Below are 24,339 nucleotides of genomic sequence, written 5' to 3'. Positions count from 1 at the left end.
GATAATTAACAACTTTTCTTCACTGTGGATTAAAGTGCTACCTGCATCACTTATTTTTAAATTTTGTTTGCATATATTTGTAAGATCTTTTCTGAGGGCATAATCTTTCCTGCTATCCTAAACTGAGATAGGTAATAATGAGTAATTCTAGACTAGGTCATAGTTCTGGCTCTGCCATTTATCTAACCACTTGACCTTTGTTAAATATTAATAGCCCTGAAATTCTATTTCCTGATCTATAAAATGGAAATAATACCTAATCTGCCTCTTTCTTATGAATCCTGTCAGGATAAAATCAGAACATGAACAACAGATAAAATTTATCAAGCTCTTACCAAACCTTGTAATAATTTTTTTTTAACTATTGAAGTATAGTTGATTTACATTGTTGTGTTTAATTTCTGCTGTACAGCAAAGTGACTCAGTTATACATATATATTCTTTTTCATATTCTTTTCCAATATGGTTTATCACAGGATATTGAATACAGTTCCCTGTGCTATACAGTAGGACCTTGTTGTTTATCTATCTGATATATAATAGTTTACATCTGCTAATCCCAAACTCCCAGTCCTTCCCTCCCCAACCCCGCCTCTCCCTTGGCAAGCACAAATCTGTTCTCTCTGTCTGTAGTCTGTTTCTGTTTCATAGATATGTTCATTTGTGTCGTACTTTAGGTTCCACATATAAGTGATATCATATGGTATTTGTCTTTCTCTTTCTGACTTATTTCGCTTAGTATGATAATCTCTATGTCCATCCATGTTGCTGCAAATGGCATTATTTTATTCTTTTTAATGGCTGAGTAATATTCCATTGTGTACATATGCCACATCTTCTTTATCCATTCATCTGTTGATGGACATTTAGGCTGTTTCCATGTCTTGGCTATTGTAAATAGTGCTGCTATGAACATAGGGGTGCATGTAGCTTTTCGAATTACAGTTTTGTCTGGGTATATGCCCAGGAGTGGGATTGCTGGATCATATGGCAACTCTATTTTTAGTTTTTTGAGGAACCTCCATACTGTTTTCCATAGTAGCTGCACCAATTTACATTCCCACCAACAGTGTAGGAGGGTTCCTTTTTCTCCACACACTCTCCAGCATTTATTATTTATAGATTTGATGATGGTCATTCTGACAGTGATACCTCACTATAGTTTTTTTTTTTTTTCTCACTGTAGTTTTGATTTTCATTTTTCTAATAATTAGCGATGTGGAACATCTTTTCATGTTCCTGTTGGCCATCTTTATGTCTTCTTTGGAGAAATGTCTATTTAGGTCTTCTGCCCACTTTTTTTAGTGGGTTGTTTGGTTTTTTTTGGTCATTGAATTGTAGGAGCTGTTTGTATATTTTGGAAATTAAGCCCTTGTTGGTCGCATCACTTGCAAATATTTTTCTCCCAGTCCGTAGGATGCCTTTTCATTTTGTTTATGGTTTCCTTTGCTGTGCAAAACCTTATAAGTTTGATTATAAATCATACCAACGTTTTCTTAGGTCAGTCTCCCAAGGCAATCGAAATAAAAGCAAAAATAAACAAATGGAACCCCAAACTTCATAATGATTTTATAGATGAGGAAAACTGAAATGATTTGCCTAAAATTTCATAGCTAGTAAGTAGCAGAACTGGGATTGGAACCCATTCTGCTGTGCTCTCTATTTTGTTCCATTGATATATTTGTTTATCCTTTTGTCAATAATACACTGCCTCGATTATGATATTTTACAGTAAGTTTTGAAATCAGGTACTGTCAATCAGTTCTCTGACTTTCATCTCCTTTAATATCATGTAGCTGTTCTGGGTATTTTGCCTTTCCGTATAAACTTTACAATCAGTTTGTCAATATCCACAAAATAACTTGCTGGGATTTTGTTTGGAATTGTGCTAAGTACATAAATCAAGTTGAGAAGAGCTGACATCTTTATACTGAGTCTTCCTATCCATGTATAATAAAATATCTCTATTTATTTAGATTTTCTTTGATTTTTTTAAATCAGAGTTTTGTAGTTTTCCTCACATAGATCTCGTATGTATTTTGTTAGATTTATACCTAAGTACTTCTTTCTTTTCTTTTTTTGGTGCTAATGTATAAGGCTACAATAATCGCGACAGTGTGGGTTTTCGTCAAAGAAGAGAAAAATACATCAGAGGAATACATAGCCCTAAAATTGAACCACACAGTCAACTGATCTTTGACAAAGGAGCAAAGGCAATTCAATGGAAAAAGGACAGTCTTTTCAAGCAATGGTGCTGATGAACAAGTGGATGGATATCCACATGCTAAAGGGGGAAAAAAAAAAAAAAAAGAATCCGGACACAGACCTAAAACTTTTTTCAAAAATTAACTCAGGGGGGACTTCCCTGGTGGCGCAGTGGTTAAGAATCCGCCTGCCAATGCAGGGGACACGGGTTTGATCCCTGGTCTGGGAAGATCCCACATGCCTCGGAACAACTAAGCCTGTGCACCACAACTACTGAGCCCGCGTGCCACAACTACTGAAGCTCACGCACCTAGAGCCCATAATCCTCAACAGAAGCCACCGCAATGAGAAGCCCGCACAAAGAGTAGCCCCTGCTCGCCGCAACTAGAGAAAGCCCATGCGCGGTGAAGAAGACCCAACGAAGCCCAAAAATAAATAAATAAAATAAATAAATTTATAAAAATAAAATAAAGGGAAATAGTCTCCCAACTAGTGGTTTTGATACAGAATGTCTGATTTTCAGTAACCTATTCTTAATTATTCCATGCTCTTAAGAAGGCATTTTGTTCCATCTTATCCAGATTTTTTAGTTTTCTTTAGTGGAAGTTCTGAGCCTAATAAAATAATCTGTCTACTCTACATGCAGAAAATTCTATAGCTATTTAACTACCTGCATTTTCATACAAATTGAGTGATCTGAGGACAGAGTTTATGAGTGACTCATATTTCTATCCCTAACACTAAAGAGCACATCATATTAAGTCCCTTGTTCTGATTCCACGATTACAGAGCAACCTTCTGATTACCCATATAGACGGCCGGAGGGAGATAAGTCACTGACTAGTCAACATGAATCTTCTTTATGCTCTGGAAATAGTATTTTTCTTTGTAAATGATTAAATTGGCATTATGATTTATATATTAGTTTCTTGTGAACTTGGTTAGCATCAATCAGTCCCTCAAGGTGATGATCAGCTCTGGATGCCTGAAAAAAACAAGCATCAGGATCTGCAAAGCTAGGGACCAGACTGTGGAGCACAGTGACCCTCTGTCATACTACCTCATAGATTTGTTTGAGTAATCTGAATCCCTTCCACTACATTTTCAAGTTTCATAGTAGCAAACACACTGTATATATATAAAATGTTATATTCTGTTCTCACTTAACATAGCATCATAAGCATATCTGTATTACTAAGGTCTTCATAATCATAATTTTAATGGTTATGTAATAATACATTAAGTTGATGAACTAAAACTGAACAGGTTCCACTCAAGAATATTTAGCTTGCTTCCAATGTTTCACTATTATAAATAGTGAAACATAAGCAGTTGTAGTGGATATTCACAGGATGGTATGCTAAACACAACCCCACCCTTTTCCTCCACCTACTGGCTATTCTCTTGAAAACTATACACTCTCTCAAGTACTATATGAATACCAGCAATTGATATGTTCTTACGTGAATCTGACACCACAACTGACTGGTCTAGGGATGGACACCAGAACCAAGAGAAAGTAATGAGCCTTTTCCCTGGGACTTTTTTTTTTGTTTTAACTTGGGACCTAAACAACAATCAGGTATTTCCTCTTCAGGGACTAAAGCTGTGAGATATAATAGCTGTTAGAGATCAGGTGTTCTGATGTGTAGAAAAAGCCAATCAACAGTGAGAGGAAATGGAAGCTACATGTAGAGAGCTACAAATAGAGAGAAATCAAAATAAGAGATGGAGTAGTCTGATACCATGAGTTACTAGTTCCACCTGCTCCAGATGCAAGCTCAGCTGCAAACCTGTTCTTCCTATTCAACCTGCCTTGGATTCCATAAGCCAATAAACCCCTTTTGCTTAAATTAGTTTCAGTTGGATTTCTGTTATTTGCAACTAAAACTCTTAACTGATAAAAAGAGTAATTATGTTAATTACTTCAACTGAAGTATGGTCTCAAACCTGAGTTCAAATTCCAGATCTAATGACCAGGGGAAAGTCACAGCCTCTAAGACTCAGTTGCCTATTATTATTATTATTTTCATTTATATGTGGGATATTTTTTTTTAACATCTTTATTGGAGTATAACTGCTTTACAATGGTGTGTTAGTTTCTGCTTTATAACAAAGTGAATCAGCTATACGTACACATGTATCCCCATATCTCCTCCCTCTTGCGTCTCCCTCCCACCCTCCCTATCCCACCCCTCTAGGTGGTCACAAAGCACCAAGCTGATCTCCCTGTGCTATGCGGCTGCTTCCCACTAGCTATCTATTTTACATTTGGTAGCGTATTTTTTTCAATGATATTTAGACTGCACAACACAATGATTTGACATACCTGTGCACTGTGAAGATTCTCCCCATCAAGTTAATTAACTCATTCATCACTCCACATATTCACCTTTTTTGGGGGATGAGGGGGGACTTAGAACATTTAAGTTCTACTCTCTCAGCAAATTTCAATTATACAACAGAGTATTATCAACTATAGTCACTATATTATACATTAGATCCTCAGACCTTGTTTATCTTATAGTTCAAAGTTTGTACCCTTGTACCAACCTTTCCGTATTTCCCCCACTCCCTGGCAACCATTTTTCTGCTTCTGAGTTTGACTTTTTTTTTTTTAGATTCCACATGTAAGTGATACCATGTAGTATTTGTCTTTGTCTTATTATACTTAGCATAGTGTCCTCCAGGCTCATCCATGTTGTCAGAAATAACAGGATTCCCTTCTTTTTTTAAGGTTGAGTAATATTCACTATGTGTATATGTGTGTGTGTGCGTGTGTGTGTGTGTGTATACACATATCACATTTTCTTAATTCATTCATCCGCTGATGGATACTTAAGATAGTCTCCATACCTTGGCTATTGTGAATGCTGCAATGAACGTTAGAGTACAGGTATCTCTTCAAGATAATGGTTTCGTTTCCTTCAGATATATACCCAGAAGTGGGATTGCTGGAATATATGGTAGCCCTATTCTTTTTTTTTTTTTTTTAATATTGTAGTATAGTTGATTAACAATGTTGTGTTAGCTTCACGTGAACAGTAAAGTGATTCAGTTATACATATACATGTGTCTATTTTTTCAAATTCTTTCCCCATCTAGGTTATTACAGAATATTGCGCACAGGTCCCTGTGCTATACAGTAGGTCCTGTTGGTTATCTATTTTAAACACAGCAGTGTGTACATGTCAATCCCAAACTCCCAATCTATCTCTCCCCTCCACCCTTCCCCCCTGGTAAATGAACATATGGTAGCTCTATTTTTAGTTTCTTGAGGAACCTCCATACAGTTTTCCATCGTGGCTGTACCAGTTTATGTTCCCACCAACAGTGTATAAGGCTTCTCTTTTCTCCACACTCACACCAGCCTTTATCATTTTGTCTTTTTGATAAAAGTCATCCTAACAGGTATGAGGTTATATCTCACTGTGGTTTTGATTTGCATTTCCATGATGACTGGTGATGTTGAGCACCTTTTATGTACCAGTTGGCCATTTGTATGTCTTCTTTGGAAAAATGTCTATTCAGGTCCTTTGCCCATTTTATATTTTTAATAAATTTATCTATCTATCTATCTATTTATTTATGGCTGCATTGGGTCTTCGTTGTTGGGTCTTCGTTGCTGTGCGGGCTTTCTCTACTTGCGGCGAGCGGGGGCTACTCTTCGTTGTGGTGAGCGGGCTTCTCATTGCAGTGGCTTCTCTTGTTGCAGAGCTCAGGCTCTAGGCGCGTGGGCTTTAGTAGTTGTGGCACGTGGGCTCAGTAGTTGTGGTTCGCGGGCTCTAGAGTGCAGGCTCAGTAGTTGTGGTGCACAGGCTTAGCTGCTCCGCCCTTTGCCCATTTTTTAACTGAGTTGGGTTTTTTGCTACTGAGTTGTAAGAGTTTCTTGTATATTTTGGATAGCAACCCTTTATCAGGTATGTGGTTTGCAAATATTTTCTCCCATTCTATAAGTTTCCTTTTAATTTTGTCAATGGTTTCCTTTGCTGAGCAGAAGCTTTTTAGTTTGATGCAGTCTCACCTGTTTATTTTTGCTTTTGTTGCCTTTGCTTTTGGTATTAAATTTAAAAAATCATTGCCAAGACCAATGTCAAGGAGCTCACGTGCTATGTTTTCTTCTAGGAGTTTTATGGTTTCAGGTCTTCTGTTAAAGTCTTTGATCCACTTTAATTTTTATATATGGCATAAGTTGGGGTCTAGTTTCATTCTTTTGCATATGGCTATCCAGTTTGCCCAACACCATTTATTGAAGAGCCTATCCTTTCCCCACTGTATAGTCTTTGCTCCTTTGTCAAAAACTAACTGACCATACATGCATGGGTTTATTTCTGGGCTCACATTGATCTATGTGCCTATTTTTATGCCAATACCACACTGTTTTGACATAACTTTATAATATAGTTTGAAATCAGGAAGTTTTCTTTGTTCATCTTTGTTCATCTTTCTCAAGACTGCTTTAGCTATAGGGGGTCTTTTGTGGTTCCACATAAATTTTAGGATTGTTTTTTCTATTTCTGTAGAAAATGCCACTGCAATTTTTTTCTTTTTTTTTTTTGCCATTGCAATTTTGATAGGGACTGCACTGAATCTGTAGATCACTTTGGGTAGTGTGGACATTTAAACAATATTAATTCTTCCAATCCATGTGCACAGGATATCTTTCCATATAGTGTGTCTTCTTTGATTTCTTTCATCAATGTCTTATAGTTTTCAATGTGTAGATCTTTGACTTTCTTGGTGAAATTTATTCATAAGCATTTTATTGTTTTTGATGCTACCGTAAATGGGACTTTTAAAAAATTTATCTTTTTGATATTTAGTTTTTAGTGTATAGAAATGCAGTAGATTTTGGCTTTTTTGTTATAAATTTATTTATTTATTTATTTATTTGGCTGCATCGGGTCTTAGTTGCAGCACGTGGGATCTTCGTTGAGGCATGTGGGATCTTTTGTTATGTTGCGTGGGCTTCTCTAGTTGTGGCATGCAGGCTCCAGAGCATGTGGACTCAGTAGTTGCAGCACGTGGGCTCTCTAGTTGTGGCGCGTGGGCGCTAGAGCGCACGGACTCAGTAGTTGTGGTGTGCAGGCTCAGGTGCCCCACGGTATGTGGGATCTTAGTTCCCCGACCAGGGATCAAACCTATGTCCCCTGCACTGGAAGGCGGATTCTTAACCACTGGACCACCAGGGAAGTCCCGAAATGCAATAGATTTTGTATATTGATTTTGTACCCCACAACTCTACTAAATTCATTTATTACTTCTAACAGTTTTTCATGCAGTCTTTAGGGTTTTCTATATATAATAGCACGTCATCTGCAAATAGAGACAATTTTACTCCTTCCATTCCAATTCAGATGCTTTTTCTTTCTTTTTCTTGCCTAACTGTTCTGGCTAGGACTTCCAGCACTATTTGAATAAAAGTGTTGAGGGCTTCCCTGGTGGCACAGTGGTTGAGAATCTGCCTGCTAATGCAGGGGACACGGGTTCGAGCCCTGGTCTGGGAAGATCCCACATGCCGCGGAGCAACTGGGCCCGTGAGCCAGAATTACTGAGCCTGCGCGTCTGGAGCCTGTGCTCCGCAACAAAGAGAGGCCGCGATAGTGAGAGGCCTGCGCACCGCGATGAAGAGTGGCCCCCGCTTGCCACAACTAGAGAAAGCCCCCGCACGAAACGAAGACCCAACACAGCCAAAAATAAATAAATAAATAAAATTAAAAAAAAAAAAATTATAAATAAAAAAAAAAAAAAAAAAAAAAAAAAGTGTTGAGAGGAGGCTTCTTGTCTTGCTCCTGATCTCAGAGGAAAAGCTTTCAGCTTTTCACCACTGAGTATGATACTATCTGTGGGCTTTGTCATATATGGCCTTTCTTATGTTGAGGTACATTCAGTTACCTTATTTTAAAAATGAGATAAAATGACCCATACATTCTAGATGTGCCTGGCACAGAAGCCATTAAAAAAAGTAGTAGCTCTTCAATAAATATTAATACAAATAAACAGCTACAACATTTCACACAACTATGCTAAGTGAATTTCTCTGCATCAAGCACCTACTGTTTTACTTGGGGGAGCTAGAGAGGGAAAGTGGCACATAGAATTTTTTCCTTCAGATAAATTTCAAAAATAGACCTACCACGTCAAAGGATAGGAACAGAAACATGTTTCTGACTCTTGGTATTTACTACCAAACTGGCATATGAATGCATTACTATCACCAGATTTCTCTCCTATGCCCTCTCTAGCATTAGGCATTACAATTTTTAAAAACCTTTTATGTATTCAAAAAAATAACTTTCTGCTGTTTTATTTACATGTGATGACTATCAAGATTGGCTTAATAATAATGTTTTATTTTTCTATAACCCCCATTCTCTTCTGAAATTCACTGCCCCCATAGACAATTTTTTAAAAATCAAAAACATAAAAAGTCATTTATCTATTCTATTTATTGAACCATTATTATGTTCGAGGTTTTATAGATACACGGATTAATTAATAAGTCAGTTACTTTGCTTAAGTAGTTCACAATATACTCGGGGATATCCCAAAATTACAACAACAACAGCTAACATGTATTGAGTATTATATATCTGATATACATTTGGTGATTTCTTACAACATAACTTTTGAGGCAGGTACTATATTATACTGAGGAAACTGAAGCACAAGGAGATTAAAAAACATGTTCACAGAAAGTGGCAAAGCTAGGATTTGCAAATAGGCAGTCTGATTTCAGAGCCTGGGCTTTTAATCAGTACACTATACTACTACAAACTAACATGTGCTGAAAGTCTATCATTCATTAAGTCATCCATTCATTGACTTGTAAATGTGTTCAACAAATATTTACTGTATCCTAAGTGCCAAACATTGTTCAAGTGAATAATAATTTTAATAATAACAATAAGGACCTGGTCCTCATGAAGGTTTTATAGGGGTGTGGGGCAGATTATATTGTATTTCTTTTTTGCCGATTAGGTAGTAATAACTGCTATAAAACAATAAGATAGGTTAGGGCTTCCCTGGTGGCACAGTGGTTAAGAATCCACCTGCCGGGCTTCCCTGGTGGCGCAGTGGTTGAGAGTCTGCCTGCCAATGCAGGGGACACGGGTTCGAGCCCTGGTCTGGGAAGATCCCACATGCCACGGAGCGGCTAGGCCCGTGAGCCACAACTACTGAGCCTGCGCGTCTGGAGCCTGTGCCCTGCAACAAGAGACACTGCAATAGTGAGAGGCCCGCGCACCGCGATGAAGAGTGTCCCCCGCTTGCTCCAACTGGAGAAAGCCCTCGCATAGAAACGAAGACCCAACACAGCCAAAAATAAATAAATAATTAATTAATTAAAAAAAATAGAATCTAGGCAATAAAATAAAGTCTAACTTTAAAAAAAAAAAAAAAAAGAATCCACCTGCCAATGCAGGGGACACGGGTTCGAGCCCTGCTCTGGGAAGATCCCACATGCCGCAGAGCAACTAAGCCTGTGCGCCACAACTACTGAGCCTGCACTCTAGAGCCCACGAGCCACAACTACTGAGCCCGCGTGCCATAACTACTGAAGCCCGTGCACCTAGAGCCCGTGCTCTGCAACAAGAGAAGCCACCCAATGAGAAGCACGGGCACCGCAATGAAGAGTAGCCCCCGCTCGCTGCTTAGCCCGCGCACAGCAACAAAGACCCAACGCAGCCAAAAATAAAAATAAATAAATTTATTAAAAAAAATAATAAGATAGGTTATGGGGATAGAAAATGTGTGTGTGGGGGGGGGAGGTAGTTAGCCATATTAGATAGGTTTGTCAAAGAAGACCTCTTTGAAAAGGTGACAAGTAGGCAGAAAACAGAAGTGAAAGAAAAAGTCATGTAGACAGCTGAAAGAGCATTCCAGGCAAGGAAAAATCAAGTATAAAGGAAAAAGCAGAAGTTTGCTTGGTGTTTGATGAATAGCAAGGAGACCACTGTGCCTGGAGCAGAGAGAACGGTAGGAGATGAGGTCAGAAAGATACTGGGAGATCAGATCTTATAGGATTTGCAAGCCATGATGAGGTCTTTGGATTTTATTCTGAGACATAAGAAACCAACAAAGGGTTCTGAATCAAGAAGCATTATGATCTGACTTAAACTTTTTAAAAACAATCACTCTAGCTGCTGTATGAAAAATTATATGTAAAAGTACAAGCAGGGAGACCAGTTAGTAGGCTAGTCGACTTTCCAGGCAAAAGATAATGTTGGCTAGGGCAGGGGTGGTAGCAGCTATGGGAATGAGGTCAATGTGGAAAATATTTAGACGGTAGACCTAATGGGAACTGCTAATGGATTAGGTGTGGGGTATGAGAGAAAAGAGCTCTCAAAGCTTTTCGGTCTAAGCAACTAAAAGAATTGGAAATGCACTTACTGAGACAGGAAAGACTCAGGAATAATAGAAAGCTTTGAGAAGAAATCAAGAGGATTCTTAGGACATGTTAACGTTAAGGTTTCTGTACAAGTAGGCATCTAGTAGGCAGTTAGATGGGTGTGGAGTTCAAGGGAGAGGTCCAGGCTGGAGATGTAGATATGAGTGCCCTTGGCATATTAGTGATATTTGAAACCACTGGACCAGAGGAGATCACCCAGACTGTGGCAGGATACAGAATACTACTAATAAGCTCTGGGAAACTCCCAGTGTTTAGAGATTGGGGAGATGAAGATGAAACAGCAAAGGAAGCAGAAAAGTGATAGCCAATAAGGTTGGAGGAGGACCTGGAGAATGTGGTAGCCAGGAAGCCAAGTGGAAAAGGAATGTCCAGAAGGAAGCAAAGTAATCAAATGAAGTTGAAGAGACAAATAAAATTAAGATTTGGGAACTGACTACTGGGTTTAACAAATTCTTTGTTGACTTTGATAAAAGCAATTTCAGTGAAGTTCTAGGGACAAAAACCTGACTGCAGTTAAGTTCAAAAAGAATACCCTGAGGGGACTTCCCTGGTGGTCCTGTGGTTAAGACTCCACACTTCCACTGCACGGGATGGGGGTTCGATCCCTGGTTGGACGGGGAACTAAGATCCCACATGCCTTGAATCTGATCAAGCTTTTTGGTCCTAGCAGTTTACAGTAAATTTAGAGAAACACGTTAAATTACACCATGAAGATGGAACCAGCAAAATCCAGACTGTGAGAAAGTCTAAAAGGACAAACAATCCATAAATTGTAGGGGGAAAGAGAATAGAAAACTTACAAATTAAGAGGCACTTAAAAGGCATATCAATCATTCACAATGTGGGAAACTTATCTGGATCCTGACTCAAAAATGAAATAAATTTTAAAAAGGCAAATTGTTTAAAAAAAAAAAAAAGAATAATATCTGAGACAAGTTGAAATTTGAATACTGACTTAATATTTGATATAAAGGGTTATACTATTATTTTATGCTGTGATAATGGTACTGTGGCTTATTTAAAGAGTCCATAACTCTCTTTTTTTTTTTTCGGCTTCACCTTGCAAGGTTCCCCAACCAGGGACTGAACCTGCTCCCCCTGCAGTGAAGGCATGGAGTCTTAACCACTGGACCACCAGGGAAGTCCCCCATATCTCTTATAGATGTACTTAGTAGATATTTATAAATAAAATATTATTATGTCTAGAATATGCTTCAGAAAATACAGGGGAGGGGAAAGTAGAACAGACATGACTGGACGTGGGCGATGGGTACATGGGAGTTTATTATACAGTTCTGCACATACATCCTCAATTTTCTATAATAAAATGTCTTAAAAATTAGGAACAGAGGAATTGTCATTTCCTTTGCATACTGAATCTCTTTACTATACCATTATACAGATAAGGAAACTATGATTCAGGAAGATTAAAAGCACTGCCCAAAGTCACAATTAATTTTTTTTAATAGACTTTATTTTTTAGAGCAGTTGTGGGTTCACAGCAAAACTGAGCAGAAGGTAGAGACTGCCCATATGCCTCCTGCCCCCACATAGGCACAGCCTCCCCGACTATCAACATCCCCACACCAGAGTGATACATTTGTTACAATCAATGAACCTACAATGACACATCATTACCATGTTAATTTGAGAGCCAGGATTTGTTTCCAAAACCCATGCTTTCTACACTATATTACACTGATGATTTTTTTCTCCATTATTGTTATTTTCCCTGATGCTTTTTATACAAACTGGTAAAAACCAAAATTCTGTTTCATGAATAAGCAATGTAACAGAACTCTACTGTAATTGACTATAAAATCATCAAATTTAAGTATATAAAATATTTTAATGTAAATTATTGGAAGAAATAATTCTGTCAATACAACAAATTATACTTCCAGAGAGGCATATTTTAGTTATTTAACAAATACATATATTGCTCACCAGAGATGAAAATATAATTACACAGAAATAAAAAGCACTATCTGGAATTTCTACCTCAAACTTTTCTTTTAGTAGCTATAGCAAGTACTGGCTAATAACAACTAAACCATGTTAAACTTCAAACAAAAAACCATACATTTTCAAAGCGTATGTGTGTGTTGTTCACTGACCTAACAATCTAACATGTACTAGTGAGTCCAAAGCTAAATTACAGTCTATAGTAAATGTGACTGATGAAAATAAGCAATGAATAAATAAGAATCAACTATAGCATTACTATAGCCTATTACCAAATTATGGATTTTCACTGGGAACTTTTGCTTTGATATTCATGGGATACCTCATTTCAACCATTCTACTTCTAGGAATTTATCCTAAAGCAATCACTGGATCACTATACAAAGATGTATATATTAGGATAATTACCTAAGTTTTAGTTATAATTTTATAAAAAACTGGAAAAAAATCTAATCCACCATCAATGACACTAATTAATAATATAAAATTAAATGCGGGAATTCCCTGGCAGTCCAGTGGTTAGAACTTCGTGCTTTCACTGCCAAGGGCCCGGGTTCAATCCCTGCTCTGGGAACTGAGATCCCACAAGCCACGCAGTGCAGCCAAAAAAAAAAAAAAAAAAAAATTAAATGCTATGTACTCAGTAAAAATTATTATATTGCTATATTGCTATATAGATATAAGTAATGATAAGGAAAGCTATCCATGATACAATACTGAGTAGAAAAAGCAGGCTAAAAACAATATGATGACAGATGGATGGACGTTTGAGAAGATATACAAGAAAAAATTAGCAATGGTTTTATCTGGAGAATGGGATCATATTATTGTCATTTCTGTTTTAGACTTTCCTATACTGTTCGCTTTTTTAAAAATAATAAACATGCATTTTTACAACCAGGAAAAAATTTTTAGTTTTGTTTTGAAAAAATAAATATACTGTGTTGACCTCAAAATTTGACATAATTAAATGCCTCTGTTTACTAGTTAAGTCCACAAGGCTAACTAGTAAACATCAGCATGAGATTTCAGTAACTTCTTATCTACTAAGTCTACCTATTCATTCAATGAACCTGTACAAACACAATGCACTTATATCAGATTACATTTATTATATTCACTGTAGCTAAATAATCACTCTAGAACATTCAGACTGTTGGGGGTTAAATTTCTCAGATGCACAATGGGGAACCATTATTTCAAAGCCATTTTTCCCCCTGGAAAACAAGTAGCCCACGCACTATGGAAATGCCTTGAGATTTATTTTATAATTAAAGTTTGGGTAGCTTTTGAAAAACTTTGATCACCCAAGCAAAAATTTAGAAAAATTTTGGGCTTCCCTGGTGGCGCAGTAGTTAAGAATCTGCCTGCCAATGCAGGAGACATGGGTTCGAGCCCTAGTCTGGGAAGATCCCACATGCCGCGGAGCAGCTAGGCCCGTGAGCCACAACTACTGAGCCTGCGCGTCTGGAGCCTGTGCTCCGCAATGGGAGAGGCCGCGACAGTGAGAGGCCCGCGCACCGCGATGAAGAGTGGCCCCCGCTCGCCGGAACTGGAGAAAGCCCTCACACAGAAACGAAGACCCAACACAGCCAAAAATAAATAAATAAATAAATAAAATTAAAAAAAAAAAAAAATTTAGGAAAATTTTGAGTAATTTTAGAGAATGCCACTTTTATGTTAAATACACAGATAGACAGCAAGTCCTAATTTAGAAGCTATAAGTTTCTTCAAACAAACAAAAAAAATGACTTCACTGCTAAGATATAAGCCTATTTTGCAATCTATTCTTCAACCTTTTTTAAAATTCAGAGATATATTAATGAACTTCTGTTGTCAGATTTAGAAATCAGTTAAAATATCAAATATTGGTAATGACTCAAAAATTGTATTATGTAAGCCTACAACCGAGAACACTTTCTTGCAAAAATGAAGAATATAAAAATATCCCATGACTATATCCTACAGATATCTTCTGATTTCTCAAGAACCTGATAATTTAGAAACAACGGAGGAATAACTGGCTGATTTAAAACAAAGAATTCTTCCAGATTATTTCATTAAACTAACATTCCAGACTAATGTACATAATTTTTTATTGCAACCAAACCACAGAGAGCCCACATTTAAGATATAAGAGAAAGCATCAGTGTGTAACAAGATTTTGCTAAATCTCAGTAGTCTTTTTTTTTTTTTAAAGCAATGGGTAGCCAAAGAAGATCATTAATATTAAAAACACAGTTAATGGCAGAAAACTATAGAAACTCCAAATACAGAAAGGCTGTTCATGTATCCTAACAGCATAACCACTATGGTTGAAAAACCACACAATATTCTTTCTCACATCTGTTTTGTTAATGAGCCAAGAATGAGGGTCTATTGAGTATCCTAGACAACTGAATTAGAAGCAGGAATGTCTGGTGAATGCTGTTCATCACAACAAACCAAGACTAAACAGGTTTGGAAAGAATACTATTCTTAAATAAATTATCTTTTTAGCTTTACCTTCCTGAAAACAGATCACTTGCCTTTTCCTCCCATCCATTAAAACAAAACAAAACAAAATCACACGTAAATTACTTAAGATACTAGTTTTAAGTACTATAAGAGGAAAAAAAATTTTTAGATTAACGAAATATAATATTCAATTCATCTTTCACTTAGACCCTCAATTATTTTAAGACTATGGAAACCAGTGTGAAAAAAGATGGTTGTGATATAAAGCAATGTAGTATTCAATTAGAATCTAACAGTTTATGACAATTCGGCAAGAATTCTATCCCGAGCCAGGGTTTTTCCATATACAACATAGAACTTTTCCTGGAAATGTCCCCTTTACAGGGCCTCTGGCCTCTTTGCATACTTTCAGACCAGGCCTACAGAACCAAACAAATGCAATGTTCCCACTGGAGAATATAAATTAATTCTAAATTATCAACCTATTACATAAAATTCTCTGAAAGAGCTAAGGTAGCACTTAGAAACTGTTTCATTCATTTTAACCACTTTCCTAAATTACTTAATTAAAAAAAATTGTTTTAATTAATACATTTATTAGCTTGGAAATTGGTTTAAAACTTTAAAGAGTGGTTATATCAGGGTGATGAAATCAAGGATAATTTTTTAAAGTCTTCATCATGTTAATCGAATTACGTTTAAGGGTTTCATAGATGTTCTTTTTCCCGCTTTACTTTCAAGTCTTTGTTTAGAAGAAAAAAGTTGTTTCTTGCCTCCTTTACAGTTTTCCCTCAGGGCTTTCCATCACTGTCAGAGAAATTAAATTCTAAAACAAAAATCAAAATAATCTTGCACATTTTTATAAGTCCCAATGCCAGTCAAGAGCAGTAAATACTAGAAAAAAAGTTATAATGGCCACTCCAGAGCAGCACTAGGTAAAAGTTAAGCGACAACAAAGTAGAAAAACCTTTTCCATGTTTACAATTCATGCCCTCTAGGCAGAACAGCATTTTATCTTCTACAAGTGAGAAAATCTATATAACAATAAAAACATTTCCCAAGGGATTAAAGACATACTAAACTGAAAACCTAATGGCATTACATATTTTAGTACTTTGAATCCACAACTTTTATCCACCTCATTCAAATTTAGCTTCCACACATCCTTTGGAACTTGTTCTCAAATGACTTTTCTTGATTTTTATTATTAAAGAAATGCAGAGTCCTAAAACAACTACATTCAAACAGGAATTCAAGAATATAACTAAGAAACATAGTCTATTCACTTTTGTAAGACTGTATAAGACATCTACCAAACATGTCAAATCACTTTGCATTATTATTAATTTAAGGTAATAGAAAATGTTTTTCTTCCATTGGTAGGTAAGTACAATTCCTTCTGCCCTTAACAGTAGTCTGACTTTACCTAAAAATACAGACTAGAATAGTACAGTCCTAAAAAATAGCTACTCAGGAGAACTGATATCTTAATGAACATTTCTGCTTCTTTTATTCCCACTTTATTCGGAATGAAAATATAACATATATATGCTTAGTCCAGCTGTAATTAAAGCATAAAAAAATAGGGTTTCATCAGAAGTTCCCCTAACTAAGGAGTCATAGGCACAGATGCTAAACTATTGATTATTATTATCTAAAAACCAATTGTGCCTGCCAGCTTTTCGGTTAAATCAGTGTTCACACAGTACTAAATCACTACATTGTACAGGACATCCTTAAAAAATCATTTAAAATATTACCTGCAAAAGGGAAAAATAGACAAATATTAACTTTTAGTGAAGAACGATTTGCCAAGAAACAATTATATAGAATTTGTATCTCTAGTCCTCTAAAGTAAATAAATTTAAGTTTTCTATGTATCCACCTAACAATTAGAATTTAAAATATTTTGCCATAAGATGATTCCTGAGAATCTCCACACAAAAGAAAAACTTAGAACAAAACTGGAGAGCCAACATCCAACACTGACTCAATAGACTATCAGAGAAAATATGAATCTAAAATTTTTTAAACCAAAATATGTATCTATCAAATTCTTGATTTTAGACTTAGTTGCACATTTTTCCCAACTATGCTTTCGATTTCACTTGCAGCATAACAATTACACATCTCAGGAAGAATGAAAATTTTGTTTTTGATGATGACAATCTTAAGCCAAATTATACTTTACCTTCATCATTAAATTACAGTCAATCATGTATAAACTGCACTGAAGAATAAACTTTGTGTTTCACGATGTCCAAGCATATGGCTGACAAATCTAACTATACCTCCGCAGATGTGAGGACAGTTAAATAGGTATATATTTCAGCAACGGCCCATGCAAAAAGAACTAAAACTTATCTATAGCTCAAGAATTCTTAGGAGCGTTTACTGAATCGTACTCGGCGAGTTGGACCCCTTGGCTAGGCAGTTTGACTTCAGAAGTATTTTCTAAGATGTTGTCCATATATTTGGGAATAATTTCACATGAAAAATCCAAAAAAGAAAAGAACCTTAAAAAATTTTGGAAATATCTTTAAAATTTTAGGATAAGTAGTAAAGTGTTTAACTTTCATGTTTGTTTTCCAGGCTCAACAACAGAACAGTTATGTAAAAATCACGTATAGCTCCCAAATCATCACATTCCCTAAACAGTGTATTAGAAAACTGGAAAACAAAGGCAAGACAGTTTCGGAAACCTATAAATCGATGATAAACAAACGAGAGTCTAAAGCTCTTCACAATCTAGACAAACCTTTCCCTTTTTAAGGAGACGTGAAAAAAAAAAAAAAAGGAGCATGCAAAAGAGACACGATAAAAACTGATTAGAGAAAATTCCATATAATAAAACTTGTAATAAACCCTTCTCCCCAGCCCACCTCCACAATTCCTAAGGGCTTTTTGCATCTACTTGACAATTATACTCCTTAACGTAGTCAACAAAATCTGTAATATCATTATGTCACTGGTTTCTTTCATATAAGTTTTTCTTATCTCATATTCAGGTGCCTCCCAAATTGGCAAAATGAGATGTGAATTTCAGAGACTTGTGGTACTATTAGTAAGAAGACACCCGCCGCTTAATATTTTCATAATTAATTTATAAAACTGTGACTGGCTGGATGAAGCATACTTCCAAATTTAACATACCAAATATGATCATTTGGAAAGCAAATCGTTATGTAACACCTACTTTATGTCCTTCAATTAATTACAGACCGTAAAAAGTGCTCTTTCTTTTTTTAAGATAAGTACTGCCCATGATGCAATTTTTTCTCAAGACTGTCATTTTTTTCCCAAGAAGAGAAGCAGTTTTCTTAAATTCCAAATTTCCAAGAATATGACAGCCGATTCTCTACGGAATATAGAATGAAAAAATATATATATAGTCAGCAATTTTAAGATCTACCTCCTCACATAAGCAGCGATCCAGGCTGATATGACATTTCCAAGATCCTCAGGAACTATTATATGTACCATGCTGCCACAAACATAGATGAGAACTCGGGGATGGAAGAAATTCCATCTTGCATTTGACGTTGCACTAATACTAATACGTTTCAAACTTAATTCTCATCTGTTATCTTAATGTATCTTCACAACTACATAAGGGAGAGACATAAGGGAGAAGGCTGGCCACCCAGTGCCTCTACGGGACACACTACCGGATTAAAGAACACACACCCCGTTGTATCTTCAACTGAAGTAACAAAAAAGATGGCAAACCCTTCTAGACTCCGGGGAAAAAAGAGTAATATCGCCTAGGGAACCCCAAACTTCAATCCTTTGAGCAGTGTCTCCTCCCCGCAGTGTCATCGCCTACTCCGTGGCTCCAGGGAACTGCGGCGGGGCTGCGGGGAGGCGGAGGAAGGGCCGGGCGGGGGGCCGATGGGGGACGGCGCTCACCTCGCGCACCTGGGCCGGGGCGCAGGGAGCAACGATGCTCTGCGGTTACCCCCAACAGAAGGACCAGCAGCTCTGACTCACTCACCTGCGGAGCCGATTTCCATTCATGGAGCTGGGGGGAGTGCTTCCAGCGAGAAGGGCGCCCGCCACTGAGGGCAAGGAGGCGGCGCAGGGGGCGACGCGGCGCGACAGGAACCCTCACTCGGCCCCGAGGCGGGGTGGTGACGGCTTCTCCTCAGCAACCGCACTCCGAAAGCTCTCGTCAGGAAGAGCGGCCGTCGGGAGGCAGCGCGCAACTAGGAGAGAGGAAGAAGCGTGAGGCGAGAAGAGACGGGCTCCGTGCGGAACTTGCGTCGCCCGCGGCCGCCTACGATCCCAGTGCCCCTCCACGACTGCGGCGCCGCCGCCGACCTCCCCGGGGGCCGCCCCCGGAAGCCTGATGGCGTCAGTTCCGCTGCCCGGGCTCTCGCCCGACATCCAAGCCTCGCCTCTCCGCCCTAACCGTGCGGGCGCGACGTCCGTGCGGGCGCGGCCGGCACGAAGGACGCAGGGGAGGTGTCGCGGAGCGGGCGCCGGGCCTGGGCGGGGCCTGGGGCGAGCGCGATTGGGTGAGGCCAGCGGCCGCGAGCTGGGCGGGGCCTGCCCTCCCGCGGTCCTCCGCCGGGCCGTGCCGGCAGGAGACAACCCCGAGGGGCTGGACTCCTCCCGCCACCTGGTGCGGGACAGTGCTTGCCCGAGGCGAGGTCGCGGAGGGCGGCATAGCTAACCTGGACAGGAGCCTTCCTGAAGCGTGGCTGGTCTGAGGTGCAGGACCAAGACCTGCAGCTGTGAAGGCCCCGGGCCAATCTTGTCTTGGGCTGAGGCCCCCTTCTTCTCGAGGCCCTCCCACCACGCCCAGTTGGGACCGACCCACGCACCTCCTCCTCTGCAGGCGGTCAAGTGACCACCAACAGTTGATCAAGCCTGTAGAGTTGCTTTGACGACCATTTTTTTTGGGGGGGGGGAATGTACAATATAACTTGGGGAAAGATTATGAAACAGGACTTGACACAAACATCAGATCGAATAATTTCCATGTTAAAAACTCTTTAATAACGCCTGGTCACACCAGGACCCAAACTCCATCGCGGGGCCAGCTGTAGGCGTGACGGGACCCCTGCCTTTCCCCTCAAGCGAGACTCTTTCTCATCATTATGCGACAGCTATACTGGTTGGCCTCCCCTAACGGGGAAAGCGCTTTTCTATTAGACCTGGAGCCTCTCTGCTTCTGGTTCCCTTGGCCAGGAGCCCTCTCCTTCCTCTTCACACTCACCCCTTCCCCTCCGCCCCTCAACCGCTCGTCATACCTCAACTTAAGACATTTCAGATGCCTTTCCCGGACCTCCGATCTATGGTGAGGTACTCTGTATACTATGACAGTATCTCCTTAATAACCCCTCTCCCAATCTGCAATTTTTGTTCACTAGTTTATTGGGTGCCCCCTCCTCCACTAGAATGTAAGCTTTATAAGGTTATTAGGACCAGCACATTAGTATTTGTTGCCTGAAAGAAATGTGATACTATTTTATTCAGGTTGAGGAATGATTCATGATTTTTCTCTCTGTCTCTAAGTATCAGTAATGTTTAGACTTTTAACAATCAAAATACATTATTTTTTTAAAGCTTGGGACAAAGAGAAAAGGGGGAAAAAAAAATCTTATCTTTAATTCCCCCCCAGTCACTGTGGGACTTTGGATCAGTCACTTGAACCTCTGGGCTTCAGTTTCCTCACAGTTGTTGTGAAGTTAGGGAATGTACATAAAGCACCGAGAAAATCCTCCCTAAATGTTAGTGAGGGCATTTACTATTGTTATCATTTTGAAGCACTTATTAGATGCACCTACCGTAAACACTTAATAAATGGATGGGATTCAAACCCATATCTGCCTCCAATTCTGCCTCACTCTTTCCTTCCCATCCTTACCCCTTATACTGAAAATGCCCTCCCCAATTTCAAAATATCAAATGTCACTAGATGAAACACTGTATCTTAAAAGTTATTTTCAATCTTTGCCTATACACAATCCAAGTCCTTAGCAGCACTTAACAGAGGTAAATACCAACTCTTTTGCAAGTCTTTCACCCTCAACCCCCTCAACTGGTTCCCTAAATGACTGCAAGCTTCTTGGCTTTGTTGACATGGATTTAACAGGATTGGGACCTTCTAATTCAGCCCAATTTAATAAATGTCAATGATGCCTTCCCATCTACCTCTGCTATCCACGGACCCCACCTGTGAGCCCATTATGAAAGGCTCATGAATTGTAGTATCAGGAAGTAGGAAGGCAAAAAAGTTTGAATGATTCTGCCAAAAGCCAAGTTGTTTGAGGCTCTCCCCTGACAACATGCACATCCTAGTTTTGGATAACCTCATTCCCAAAGGAGTCTGCTCTTAAGGGTATAGTGCAGGGTCTTTGTGTATCTTAACTGTCATAGCCCCAGTGCCTAGAACAGTGCCTGTGCCTCGTACATAGCAGCATCCCATAAATATTTGTGGGGCAGGTGGATGGACCAATAAATAAGTGGGCTTCAAGAATGGCAACTCTGCCCTCATCCCTTGTGGTACTGGTTGCTCTCAGAAGGGAGAACTGTAAAATAGTACAGAAATTTTGGGGGCAAAGAAATCAGTGCCCTCTGAAAGTTGCATTCCAAGCTTCCTGTGCTAGACAAACATCACTGGATGAGGAAAGCAACTGGATAGAACCCTTTCCTCTTGCATGGGCTGCAGTTACCCGACCTGACACTTTGAAATCTCTTCTCCGAGACAAGCAATTTTTACACAGCAGAAAGTAAGCTACTTAGTACTGCAGCAGAACACAATATAAAACGTACTGGCTTTAGGGACAGTCAGAGCTGACACTGAAGGCCCTCTGCTACCATCTGTGATTCTAGGAAAGTCACTCTCTGAACATCACATTCCTCATCTGTAAAAACCAGAGTAGCTAGGTAGAGCAGACACTGCTTGATGCCTCCCCAGAGCCTTTTATCCCTTCTTGTCTAGCAAACATGACTTGTCTTTCTAATCCACATGACTCATAGGATAACTTGTAATTAATCTAAGCCACTCATGATGGATGATCTCATTTGCTTTGCCAATGACAGAATAGTGGGAAGATGACCCATTTCTAGCAAATGAGACGTTAGGCCAGATCTGCTGGGGCTTCCAGGGATTCCCTTTCTTTAAAATGAAACATTGGGAAAAATTAGTCCCTCTTCTGCTAGACTTTGTTCTGTCAGCATTTCCTTCCTGGGATTACAGCAGCCATCTTGGGATCCTGAGGTGAACTAGCATGAGGGTAAAACAACACAAAGGATAGAGCAAAAAGAGCGCAAGAATCTGTTATGTTGATATTATCATTGAGCCAGTGAATTATCCAACCTTGGAGCCATATGAAATCAGGACTTCTTGTCATGTGATAGTTTCCTTATTTAAGCCAATTTACTTGGGTTTTGTTATTGCAGTTGAAGGTAACTGATAAACTACTTCACACGAATGCTGTGAAGATGCAACCAAATTATAATGGATACTGTACAAAACACCTAGCCAAGTACTTCAAAGTACCCAAAGTCCCTATTCCTTTTCCAGTTCACTTCCATTTACAACCCAAAAACCTGGCTAGGAGCTCCCACTGCCTCTTTTACAAAGAAAGTTCCTTGCCTTCAGAAGGTGGGGAAAGTCCCTAGAAAAGTTCCTCAAAATTTCTTTGTCCCAAAAAGACACTGCCAAGAGGATAGTGGTGAAGCTGCTGCCGTCTAGAATAAAAGGACAGTGTGTTCCTGCAGGGTAAGCCACAGTGGCCTAAAAAAAATCTTGATATGGTATCCTGGGAAGGTAGTTGTGGCACTTAAATGGAGAGCTTCTAAATGCACCTCACCTCCAGCAAGTCCACTTTTCCAGCTCCTCAACACTGCTGCTTTAAAAGAGTGCTTCTGTCATGCTCTGTGCACTTTCTAAGCCTGCCAGATTTCCTTAGCTTACAGCCAAAGGAATAAATATCTTGAAAACTAGGAAGAAAAACAGAGAGCTAATTTTCCAATTCGATGCTTCTTTACATTCAAGCAGTACAGACAGTAGTCTGAGGATGGCCCAGGCTCAGAACTTGAAAATATTCTTCTTTTTGCACTATAACCCTTTCCTTTAGCCGCCAAACCCTAACTGCCATGTGATTCTGGGGTCTATTAAGCCAAGTGACACCCAACAAATACACAGCCTCATTCTACCCTAAAGGCACTTGACAGACAAGAATGTGCTACAGTATATGGTGCCAACTGACAGGGCAGAGGGAAGGCTGCTCAACCAATCCTGAAAAGAGATATCCAGGGGTGCTAGCACAAGCCTTAAAGCAAACCTTGAGCTCTAGGACCAGATAAATCAGGCTTTGGGCTCCTACCATGTTTTTCTCTTGAGTAGCAACCAACAGCCAAATGCTGAAATCTTTTTTAACATCATTCATTTATGGCAATGAAATTTATAGCCAAAATGTGGTATAATGATCTTCCCATTCGCTCTGCTAAACACTTTCTGCTTCATTAACGGTCGTAAGTTTAAGTCTTATTTCAACTGGGAAAAATCTCCTCCATGTTCCAGTCTGCTCTTCAAGTCCAACCAACCTCACTACTCCTTGCTGGTGAAAAAGAGCATGGGTCTGGCTGGCTTGCTTCCAAGGAAATCTGGCAGGGGTAGCCACAGGTAGGCAATTTGAACACTTGGTCTCCAGAGGAATGCTAGGCCCACTTTTGTACATACTAACTGCCAGGGAAATTTCTCACTGGGCCCTGTGCCAGAATCCTTCTCTGTGCCATCTTCCCCCAATACACAGAAATAACAATACTCTAGGAGTACCAGGGAGGAATGCTGAACTTACATGCTTGACAACTGCACCAACAGTTTAAGGCACAAAATCATAGAACCTTGAAGCTGGGGTGAGAGTAAGAAAAGGTGATGATAATCTGGTTGTTTCTGCTTACCTGAAGATTCAGGAATACTGAGTCCATCTTGTAGACTCAGTATCACTTCTTGGTTCTCCCCTCTGTACTCAAGAACCACAGATTCTAGCTCATTTCTACTCACAAATATTGAACTCCCGATACACGCTATGGCCCTGAGATGACGAAAATGAATAGAATGTAGTTTCTGCTCCTAGAAGTTCACAGGCTCTGGGGAAAACAAGTCATGAGAGTAAATAGAGCAAGTTGCTAAGTGCTACTGAGTGCACTGGAACACCATCTGTGACACTAGTTAGGAACAAAATTAGGTTTGTTTATTTTATTCTTTTACAAGCATCTCCTGAGGATAGGAGGAAGCTGGAGGCGGAAATGGTGCTGGTGGTTGTGGTGAACAACCTGGAAGCCCC

At 39.2% G+C, this 24,339-nt stretch overlaps 1 protein-coding gene across 1 annotated transcript in view; it reads right to left on the bottom strand.

The window, feature by feature from the left end:
- AGO3 (argonaute RISC catalytic component 3) overlaps positions 1 to 19,362 on the bottom strand; it is a 129,435-nt gene extending 110,073 nt beyond the window's left edge. The window contains exon 1 of the mRNA XM_007182514.3: positions 19,032 to 19,362. Within this exon, the coding sequence (XP_007182576.1) occupies positions 19,032 to 19,050 (19 nt within the window). The 5' untranslated portion in view covers positions 19,051 to 19,362. The remainder of the gene's footprint in view (positions 1 to 19,031) is intronic.
- Between the last annotated feature and the right edge of the window lie 4,977 nt (positions 19,363 to 24,339).

This window comes from Balaenoptera acutorostrata, chromosome 1, assembly GCF_949987535.1.
Source record: "Balaenoptera acutorostrata chromosome 1, mBalAcu1.1, whole genome shotgun sequence".
NCBI lineage: Eukaryota > Metazoa > Chordata > Mammalia > Artiodactyla > Balaenopteridae > Balaenoptera > Balaenoptera acutorostrata.
Note: the sequence above shows the minus strand (reverse complement) of the source record. Positions and strands in the feature narration are given on the sequence as shown.